An 11,759-nucleotide genomic window follows, 5' to 3' on the forward strand; every position below is an offset into this window, starting at 1 on the left:
GCGCCTGCGGAAGGGGGTGCCCCGCTACCGCCCGGGTGGCTGGGTCAGGGGGCCCTTCCCCTGGGGTGACTGCTTTCCCCGTGCCCTGGTCCCGGGAACCAGCTTGTTCCTCCGGTGCCCGTTCATCTGGGAAAACCGCATGCTGTCGCGGGGCGGGAGAGGCTTTTGTTGTTGCTGGGCGCTGGGTTTGGTGAGCAAAGGAGAGTGCTCACCGGTACCGTTGGTCGCTTCAAGAACAATAGAAGCAAGCCGTTGTAAAACCGCATGAAAGCAATGAGTGGCGATTACTGCTTTCCTTTGACATTGCAACTCTTTTGCATCCGTGAAGTGCTGAAGAGATGTTATTTATTTCCAAGTGGCTCGTATTGTTTTCACGTTACAGTGTGTTATGAAGTTTATGAGGAATTTATGGTGGTGTGTGGGCAGGAAAAGATTTCAAAATGAGATAAATCAGTGTATGACACTGTATGTGTAAGGATTTTTATTTTCTTTAGTTACTTTGATTTATTTGCAATATAGTTCTGGGATGTGTAGCCCAAAATATTACAGATGTGAGATTTTTTTTTAATTTATGGAGCTGTTAGTGTTTTGCCATATGGAATACATTTTAAATTAAAGGTTTGTGTTTCATAACGTGATAAAATAAGTTGAAAGCTTCTGTTTTCTGTTTGCTAATAGGAGGAAGAAGAAATGGTGCCATAATGTTGGTGAAAGCAGTAAGGTTAAAGAAAGAATTTTTATTTCATCTGAAACTGAAGGAAGAGATCTTATTTTTAAAGAACACGGGATAACGTATAACTTTGTGATAGGAAATCAGTTAGGGAAAAACTGGAATTATGAGTAAGGAAAATGCTTACTGCAGGTTAGTACAGTGTAGCCAAAAGTTTCTAGCAACTGAGAATAAGAATTCTGGGTTAAGTTACCCATGGTGCTTTCGCAGGTTATGCAAGTTTGAGCAGGTTTGGCTTTCATATTTTGGTTTATCTGACAGGTGTATGAGACAACAGAGTTTCTTTAATTTTTCTGTAGCAATGGGACTTTTTTTTGTAAAGTATGTTGAAACCTTTAGGGTTTTTGTCCTAATTAATAGCAAGCCATAGTGAGTCTGTGGTGTCTTGTAGGTTTAAAGGCAGAAAACCCCAGTTCTTCTGTAAGGTATTACTGTCCCCAGCTGGTCATGTGCTGTCCTGATTGAACCAGAATCACAATACACTGTTAGCTTCTCAAAGTCTGAGCAGCATCCAAGTTTTGTGGGTTTGGTTTTGGGGTTTTTGGTCTTTTTTTTTTCTTCTCACTTGAGTCTGGGAACACTATTGTGGTTGCAGATCACTAGTCTTGACCCCTTTCAGACTTGGGAGAGAATATTAATTTCTATCCGGTTAAAAAAACTTCTGCTAAGTTGCCGTGGTGGTTTGTTTTTTTAATCTTTCTTAGAACTGCTGTGCATGTTGTGTCTTTGTCAGACTTGGGAATTTTGATAGCTTTTCCAGTCTCATAATAATTTTAATTTCATTCAGCAAAGATTACATTAAGTAGATTAGCGACTCTTAATATGTGTTTTCTATAGCAGCCATGCTGTCTTTCATATACAAGCATTCAAAATACAGAAGTTTCATAGGATGTTCCTATCAACTGTAGTTCAAAAGATGCTCATAGAGGACTGCCCAAACTGTCACATGAGTCAGAATTAAGTTTTCTAGCTAATCAAATCTTTGGTGTGACTTGATAGCTCTTTTAATTTACAAGAGTAATTAAATTAACGGACATGTACTTTTCCATTTCAGAAATTGCATGATGGCAATGATTCAGGCAGACCGTTCCAGAGCAGCATTTCATCATGTGCACCAAGTGTTCCTTATCGGACAACCAAAAGTGTGGATTCAAGTGATGAAAGCTTTTCTGAATCTGATGATGACAGCTGTCTGTGGAAACGAAAACGACAGAAATGTTTCAACTTTCCTCCTGCTAAATCTGAGCCTTTTCAGCTTAGCCAGAGCCACCAAAAACAAACTGCTCTAGGTGGCAAGAAGGTCAACAACATTTGGGGTGTCGTGCTCCAGGAGCAGAATCAGGATGCGGTGGCTACTGAACTTGGGATTCTAGGCATGGATGGTAGTATTGACAGAAGTAGGCAGTCTGAGACTTACAATTATTTATTGGCTAAAAAGCTGATGAAGGAAGCTCAGCAAAAGGAGGCAGAGACTTTAGATAAGGAACTGGATGAATACATGCACGATGACAAGAAAACATTGCCAGCAGAAGAAGAAAATGGGCAAGGCTTTCTCAAAAGGAAGCGGCCTGTAAAAGATAGACTGGGTGAAAGACAAGAAATGAAATATAAAGGAAGGTATGAGATAACAGAAGAAGATTCAGAGGAAAAAGTGGCAGATGAAATTGCTTATCGGTGAGTTTAATAACAGTGTATCTTCACTTACTTAAGTATTGGTAAACTGTTGATGGAAAAGAAGAGGAGGGAAAAAAGCTTTCTTACTGCTAAATATGTAAGATGTCATACCAGATTACAAAAAGCATGAGTGTGTTGTGTGTATTTCCAAAATCCTGGGATTAAAATGCAGTATTATGGCTGGTATCTTGTAGAAGCATCCAGTAATACTGTCTGATTTTTTTTTTTTTTCCTTTTTTTAAAGATCCACCAGAACGTTGTGTTATTTGAGGACAATGGCAAGGAAAAATACTGTTTTTCATGACAATGATTTAGTAGCTTTTTTAGGAAATACCCCATGAGTAAAGATGCGTGTTTAGAGTTGGACACCAATGAACACCTGCTGTGGTCACCATGAAAATCTGGCTGAGTTATAAATCTTTGAAACTTTGAAATCTTTGGACTGTGTAGTGGTTTGGAGAGCACAGCTTCTGAAATACACATATTCTTTACATGGAACATGCTTGTCTGAAGAAAACGTTTTGCTGCTGTTGTAGCCAAGGGCTGCACCAAGGTTAGACACCAGCACTGAAATCAAGCCTTGCCTCTTTCTGTGTTGTGAAACTGAGCTGCAGTTCTGTGCTAATTTATGGAAGCCCGTGTTGGAGTTACCAAGTTCCAGCCGTATGCACACTTACCACAATCCAATTCTTTTCACAGTCCTGCTATTTAGTTATTGTACACTGAGCTGAGTCAGAAAACTTATCTGTCCAAAAGCCTGTTGCTTTTTTTTTAAGAGTTAGTTTGCAGACAGACTTGTTTCCCGAACCAATTTGCTGCACAACTTCCTTTGAGCTGGCACTGGCAGCACTGGACTGATGGTGTGAGGGAGGGCACGAGTGCAGTCGTTCTTACTTAGGTTGTCTTAAACTGCCACAGTCCTTTTTCAGTGGTGCAAGGGAAGAAAATTATGTTAATTAGGGAACGAGTTATAAGATTTACTGACAGTTAGCTTGACCTTTAAATAAAACCTGGGTTTATTGATCATTGTTGATTTCTTACATGTGATACTTAGTATTGCCAGTACAGCAATTAGACAATTATTAATGCTGTTACCAGTTCTTCGTAGCTTCCCATTTATGAATTTGAAAACTTTGAGCATGTCTCTTGTAATAAACTTTTCTTTGTTATATTGAGCTTCATCAAAATAGGGCAGAAGCCTCTTTTTTCTAATTGTTTATAATAGTAGTGGCAGTGAACTGCATCAGTAGGATTGTGGTTATACACATCACAGCACTGTTGTTTGACCTGTGCTGTGCCATCTGTGTCTGGATTCATAACCTTTTGTTGTGCTGGCCCACACAGTGAACTGAAATCAAAGAGTTTTTCTGACCATCTTGTGCCGTTTTTTGCCCTTCACCTTGTTCAGTTCCTGTTGCAGTGCAGAGCTGCTTGTTAAAGCACACATGCAGGAGGATTGTGCAGGGCCAGAATGAACACTAGGTGGGGATTTGACTGTTTAAGCTGCCACTGCTGGTAACAGAAGGTCTATTTAACCAGCTCTCTAAGGAATCCTGGTTATCTTAAAGTTCTCTGCATCTTCAAGAAACATTTCCATCTCTTCCAATAATTCACAATTTAGAACTCAATCCTGTAAATATTTAAGAAAGCATTTACCTTCTGGTGCCTTATTCATTGAACTCAGTGAGATTAAACACAAAGTATAAAGTTAGGTGGGTTGGGTAATCCTTTTCATGATTAGGATAATTGTCACTAAAATGTGAGTTTTAACATTTAATTTCAGGTAACTTCAGTCATACAGTTGAAGCAGTTGAAGCTAGCCTGGTTGTTCTAAATAGTTGTTCACATCTGTGGTCAGACACCTTCTATTATGCAGTCATTGTAACATATGCAACTTTATAGCATAGTAATGTCACTTGAAGCAATTAGGCTAGACAGCGGTCTTCAAGAAATTTTGGTAATGATGGTGGTCTGTTGGTCCCCAAAGTGTAAAACCGCTGAGCTGTAGTGCTTGGGATGGTGCTTAATGAGAAGCTTTGCCATTAAAAAATGACAATTTAGCATATGAACTCTTGCTCTGGACAAGTGGTATTGATTTGTGGGCTTAAGATGTGTCCTGGTTTCAGCAGGGGTAGAGTTCCTGCCGAAACCAGGACAAGATGTTTTCCAGTGGGAGTACATACTTTGGCACAGTGAATTGATGCTGTATAAGCCTCTCCGTTCATGCAGACTGACAATGAAAATTTCTGTTTGAGGACATTGTTGCTAACAAAAGAATACAATTTAACTCAGTAATATTGCAAATTTTTTTTCTTGTTTGCATTTTATAGGTTATCATAGATTACTCAACAGACTGATTTCTTTTTTATTATGTAGGTTTGTCTGAATGGCACATGATACAGGGAAACTTTTATACTTACTGTTGTTTCCAGTTAATTATTGATTTAACTGTAAAAGGTGCTGTAATTTTAACTGTTAAATGCACAGCAGACGTTAATTTCAGAGACTTATACAGGTCATTGCAGTTTCTTATTTGGTTTAATCTTTCACGCATCAATAGAAGAAAAATAATGCATTTTCATTGAAACAAATTTTAAAGCTGCATGCTTTAGAAAAAACTATCCCTCAGAAGCTCGGTATTTTGAAATCTGATTCAAGAAGCCATTGAAACACATTCACACGTATAGACTCTCTAACTTTAGCACAGCTTTATGTCCCACAGAATGAATTATTCATTATGGAAGTTCCATGGTCAATTTTACTCAAGAAATTATACTGACAATAAATGTGTCTTTTTTTTTTTCCCCCTCCTTTAAGGCTTTGTGAGCCAAAGAAAGATTTAATTGCCCGAGTAGTGAAAATAATTGGGAAAAGAAAAGCTATCGAACTGCTTATGGAAACAGCTGAAGTGGAACAAAATGGTGGACTGTTCATAGTGGTAAGAAAAACATGATATTGTGGGTTTGTTGGGGACACACACACAACTTTTTACTTGTAGAATATTTACATAGTACTGTTGCGCAGCTTTCATGTTGGACAGGTTCTTCCAGAGTTTCATGGCCTTCCCTTGCCATGAAAGTCGCTTAATAAATAATGATGCAATCTTCCAGCAAGATATGAGTAAACAATGAGATGAATGAACCTGGAAATTGCCCAACTTTTTGTACTGAGATTAGTATCTGATTTACAGTGATAACATTGTATCTTGTTACTCTGCCTCCCCTTGGGATCTTCCCCTGGTAGAGGTAAGAGTGAAGGATTCTGAAGCTTGAATAAAAGCTTGTAGCGTTAGGATCCAGGGGAAGCCTCTGGCACATTTCTTCAGTAAGTCAGGTGGATGTTTGACAGCACTGACCTATCTGCTGAGTTAATCAACATGCCATCACAGGTCAACATACTCAGTAGTGAGCATTTCCAATGTCACATTTGAAGAGTAGTTTTCAAAAGGGAATCTGTTAGCTTTATTAAAGAACCCTTGGCTTGTGTATCAGTAGAGCAAAACTGAGTACTGATTTCTGTTACAAATCATGGTAAAAATCATATACTTAATGGTTAGGTTATCAATTTCTCGGTATGTTTTTTGTTAAATAACAAAGCCTCAGTGCAAAAGTTCAGAAGAAAAAAAAGTGGGAGGAAGCTAGTAAGTACTTTCAGGCATCTGTTTAAAATTCATATCTTTTAAGTTCCATCATTGGAAGTAGAGAGGAGGAAAAAAAGGGGAAAAAAAGAGTCAAACTCCCCCTCCCCCCCCCAACACAAAATAGAAAACACCACCACCTCCCCTCCGAAAAAAAAAAGCAACAACTTTCCAGCTAGCGCTTGTCTTAGAAGCAGTCTATTTTTTTGAAGAATTAAAGTACTCATTAACAAGTATTTACCAAGGAGGTGAAAGGACACAACTCCTTGTGGCACAGGTTCCTTTGGCTGCAGATCAAAGTACGCCATTTGAAAGGCAGATCATACTGTTTTTCTTGGTTGGGATTTTGTGCTGATAGGATGATAAAAGTATGTGGTGTCTGCTCATTCAAGAACATACTTAATTGACCTTCTCAGTTCTTATGACTTTTGGATTGTATTTTTCTTTGTTATTTAGCAGAAAAGTATCACATTTAATACAATATCAGAGCACTGGAGTAACAGTTCAACTTTATATACTATGAATGGTAATTGAATAATAGTATAATTAGTGCTTATAATTTACAGAGGTTTCAAAGCTGAGTCTGTTCATGCTTCAGTATGACACACTGCACCACTGCTGTTACACTGAAAACTGTTGAAGCATGGAACTAATATGTTGTGGGGAGAAGCTTTAAAGTACACGTTGTGTTCATATGCCTTAGGCATATGAAAATGGAAAATCCTGCAGATATGCAGATAAGTTGTAGAATTGCTGAGCACAATTAAAAAAGCCCGAAGTCTACATAATTTTGTGAAATTCATTTTTGACAGTTTACTGGGCTTATATGTTAGGAATGTTCTGAATATTTAACCTAGTATATACGTATTGCAGATAGTTGCGAGAGTAGTTAGAATACTATTCACATTTTGTTTCTTCACTACCACAATCAGATTTAGTATGTAGTTCAACAGTTTGGTATTATGTTCTAAAGCAAATGTTTTGTAACCTTATTGTTTACCTATCCAAATGTAGCAAGCTGGTTAGCTGGTTGTTGACCTTATGACTAGTTCAATCACAAATAAAACCAACCCTGGCTATGTTTTATGTAATAACTAACAGCAGAACTTAATTTTTTTTTTACTCTGTCTCAATACAAAGCATTGTCTTAGATGCTATTTTTATTTTCAACGCTTACGTATTAAGCTTGCTATTACTAACTTACTCTTTCCTTGTTAAGAACGGCACTAGGAGGAGAACACCAGGGGGCGTTTATTTAAACCTGCTGAAGAACACACCTAGCATCAAAGAAGAACAAATCAAGGTAAAATTGTCAAGACTGCAAATGATTGTCCAAAGTAAATTTTGGTTTTTTCTACTAGAAATGTTATGATTGAATCTCTTGTAACTTCTAGCAAGTTTAACTCTATATTCCAAAGAAACCAGCTTTTCACATTCAAAACATCATCAATTTTTTTGTGGTTTTTTTGCTTAATTGCCATTCACACTAGGCAGAGAGAACACCTTTAACATACTGCCAGTCACAAAAACCTGTTGAAGATGATGAGACTGTAGAGCCTGAAGAGAGAAACATTGGATTTTTCTTAATTTGTGTGTACCTTACAGCAATGTTATCTGCAGTTGTATTTCTCCCTTTGGAACTCTGCGTCATTGTGCATGGATTGAATGGTGTTCTCTTAATAGAATATTTTTGTCCTGTATAGCTCCAGCTGTAGCACCAGGCAGTATTTCCCATTAAGTCAGATAGTGGTCTGAACCCAGTCTGAATTGCTCACTGGCCTCATGTGGTGCTCACCAAATTAGTTTTGTCAGCTTGTAAATATTATTGCCTTTCCTTTTAGGGTATGAAATAGACTGAGATGGTGTTTTCTTCATTCAATTAAAACAATTTAGGGTTTTTTCCATGGTATTTGCCATTTTATTAAAGTTTTTGTTAAAAGAAAGACTTGTTTATTTTGCTTGTAGGTGGCTACAGTGCACTCTGTAAATCATCCTAGCATCTTGTACGGGGAATTGAGAAACAAATCAACATAAACTGTGATTGTCTGTTTTATGTTTAAAAAAACAAAAAACCCACAACCTTTCATAGCTTACAGCGGTCCCAAAAAGTTGTAAGTTTGATCACTTTACCCCACTGCAAAAAAAAAATAATTTGCTCTTCTACCCCTCTTCCAAAAATTTGCTCTTCTACCCCTCTTCCGTGCCCTTGTAATTGTGTGTCTCATTCTTCTCTTGCTGATACCGGCAAGTGTTTAATGAGGCAGCAGTTTTCACTCAACAAACTTGATTGATGGTATGAGACATCATTTGTCATACAAACCTGTGGGAAAAGTATGTGTAATCCTATCATGGTGCAGGTTGTCATGTATACAACTCTCACAGATTTGCATATCCTTAGCACTTGACTTGCAGCTTTTGGGGAGAAAAAAAAGCATTAATGTTTTCTGTATGCAATTTATGTTTTTTAAAAAATAAGCAGGGAAAGAAAGGCATGTAGCAGCGTTTAGCTCTGCTACGTGATACTCTCCCCCTTGAAATATGGAGGAAACTTGTGTAGCAGTCACATTTTGCGGTAGAGAAGATGTTAATGAGGTTCACAAATGTTTGGCAGTAAAGATCATGAGACCTGGACTCAAATTTAAATTGTGGAGGAAAGTTCTCTCAAGTTGTATTTTCTCTACGGGTCCCTCTGTATGGCAGGACAACTCTCTGGTCTACCACCTGTTCCTCCCAGTTTTGTATTGTCAGCAAACTTGAAATGAAAACTTAGGGACACTTATTTACATACACTTTGAGATCGCTGAGAAACTATGTCATAAAATTATTTATCGGGCATTTTCCTTAAGTGCAGTCTGTCCTCATACTTCTACTATCAATAATGTGTATCTTTGTTAAATATTATGGAACAGTATTTGTAATAAAAAAATTTTTTTACTTCTGTATGTTTTCTTTAGGAAACACTAGTAAAATGAATGTGCCAAATGTTTTTTGTTTTCTTTCAAGGAAATATTCTATCTGGAAAACCAAAAGGAGTATGAAAACAAAAAAGCTGCTAAGAAGAGGAGAATACAAGTTCTAGGAAAGAAGATGAAAAAAGCCATTAAAGGGCTTAACCTGCAAGAATATGATGATGCATCTCGTGAGACTTTTGCTAGCGATACGAATGAGGCTCTGGCTTCCCTGGATGATCTACAGGAGGGGCATCATGAAGCAAAGATGGAACCTGAAGATATTATTGAAATTGATAATGCTCATGATTTGGAGATCTTCTAGTTACTAATGTTCTTGATAACAAAGTCTCTACAAAGCATATTAAATGAGCCTTTCTTATAATCCCATGGCTTCTTGTTTTCATAAGCTGCAGAAACATGGGAAATATTTGATGCTGAAGAACATGACATAATTCTTAGCTAAATTTAACAGCATGAAAGATGTTAATTGTCCTATTATTTGTTTGCCGAGTCCTCAAAAACTGTTCAGATTTTTCTAGATAACAGCTTTGCATCACCATGTTTGTTCCTTAGGAACTTTTTTTATCCACGTTAGGTTTAGGAATTAAGGCTATGTTATAACAAAATACATCATATTTAATTTGCTGAAGCTAACAAAGTCATCAAGTGAGCAATGCTCCTCATTACAGTTGAACAGGAAAAACAGTATAAAGTTAGTCTTGATATAAAAGGACGTGTGTTCTTAATATGGCAGTGTGTTGACAAGAATAGCAGTGTTTATAGGATTAAGACCTGTAAAAAGATTGGTTTGTGAAATAAACTTAATTTTAATAGTCAATGACCTTTGAATAACAACCTTGTAAATAAGCATTGTTGAACATGTATGTTTTACATTTCTGCAGTTTAATCCTTCGTATTATAATAGTGGGTTGAGCTTCCTGCCTGTTCTGTCTAGACTTTTTCCATGATTAGACACTCACACAACTTATACATATCTTTTTGTTTGAAAACAAATATAACTGAATGCTTTCTGAGTAGTGAGATTTTACTAATCTGTTTTCCCCTCACGGGTCTGTAGACTACATGCAGGTATAAACCCTTTACCTTGCGATTCCTGTTTCCGTGCTTCTTCTCATGTGTGCGGTAGGATAAAGTAATGTGCGGCTTGCAGAAGTTCTGAAGTTTTTCTATTCTGAGTTTTAAGAAAACAATAGTATGCAAAAGATGATTTTTTTACTTGATGCAGAAGACTCTTGTGTAGTTTGTAAGTTCAATTGAAGACAACTTTTATGTTGAATGTTGTTTTTAATATAACCGGAGAACATGCGCGACACTAATATGTATGATGTCTAAAATACTTTGTCACTAATAAGTTGTGTTATCTGTGACTAGACACTATTTTCCAGTGTAAAATATTTCTGAAATATTAATGAATGAATTCACTTTCAAACCCAACAACAAACTTCTGCACATAAATTTTGTTCACCTGTTCAAGAGCTGGTATTTAAAGGACTACAATATTTGAAGAAAGAGTTCTTAAACATACAGCACATTCCATTATAAGCTTTACTAAATTTAATTAGCGTTTTGACTTTTCTGCATTTTTCTCTTCCTGTGCCAGAGCTCCCTATTGTTAAGAAGTTACTCATCAGGTGTGAAGCATGCCTTTGCTGGTAGTAGTTGCTCTTGCTGAAGTAACCAAAGGTTTTGATCGTTAACTTTCCTAACAAACCTGTGATGGTCGGAGTACTAAACTGATAACTCATGTAAGGGAAACAGAATTTTGTACTATTTAATTAGTTGGGACTGTAGCATTTGATCCTAGTTTTCAGAAACGCTTGGGAATGTCTTAACAATTCTGGATAGAATCAGCAAATTTTAATGGTGGTCTAAGTAATTTCTTATCGTTATGTAATTTCCTGCTAATGAGCACTGTGTATTTTTTGAATGTTAATATTTTTAATGTTGATTTCCCAGGTAAGAGGTACTGAAACAATGTGTCAAGTCTTCTCTTTAACAAAAGGAGGATGATACAGAGTGCCCATTCCTTCCTTCCAGTGTCTGACTAACTGGCCTTTGCTTGTCTCCTGTTTTTTCTCTTCTCTCTTTTCTATTTTCCTTGGCTTTCAACAGAGTCCTTTCAAAAGGAAGCCTGTTCAAAACAATGAGCAACTAGTCTTCATTCCTATTACACCAGCGATTTCTTTTTCTGTACCTTTGGCATCAAAAAGATTGCATTAAGCAGCACCAGTTTTTGTGTGGCACTGTAGTGGCTGCAGTCGAGCTTTGGTTTGTTAGTGGAGTCGCGGCTGATCCTCCCCTCTCTGCAGCCTGGCGCAGGCCCCTGCCCTCTTCTGTGGGATACATCTGCTTGTGCCGCTGCATGGTGGTGGCAGCCCGGTGGTGGCCCCATCATGAGTCCATGTGTGACAGACTTTGGGGCTTGTGTCAGCAAGCCTTGGGCTGGGCATGGGCAGTGCCGGAGCTGAGGAGCGCAGGGCTTTGGAGGCTGGTGCTGCAGTTGCCACAATTTCCAAAGGGACTGGTGCAGATGTGCAAGGGTGAGAAGGAACAGGCTGTGACGTTCCTGCATATTGCTATAGATCTGGCTCTGCGTATCTGACTGAGCTTGCTGGAAGGAGTTGAGAGGGATACAGTGGTGGTCATTTTCATCTTCCTCATCAAACAGCTTTTCATTCCTCCCTCTTGATTTTCTTCCCCCGAACTACTGCAAGAGTAGGAAGTATGGGTAAGGCTAGAGGTTCTC

At 37.9% G+C, this 11,759-nt stretch overlaps 1 protein-coding gene across 1 annotated transcript; it reads left to right on the plus strand.

The window, feature by feature from the left end:
• Positions 1–1,784: 1,784 nt before the first annotated feature.
• Positions 1,785–10,358, plus strand: PHAX (phosphorylated adaptor for RNA export; the record flags this gene model as incomplete). Its single annotated transcript, XM_009279961.1, has 4 exons — positions 1,785–2,404; positions 5,222–5,342; positions 7,261–7,344; positions 9,045–10,358. Coding segments are annotated over 4 exons (1,095 nt in total), but the record flags the coding sequence as incomplete, so codon positions are not given.
• Positions 10,359–11,759: the final 1,401 nt, after the last annotated feature.

This window comes from Aptenodytes forsteri, unplaced genomic scaffold, assembly GCF_000699145.1.
Source record: "Aptenodytes forsteri isolate BGI_AS27 unplaced genomic scaffold, ASM69914v1 Scaffold371, whole genome shotgun sequence".
Classification (NCBI taxonomy): Eukaryota; Metazoa; Chordata; class Aves; order Sphenisciformes; family Spheniscidae; genus Aptenodytes; species Aptenodytes forsteri.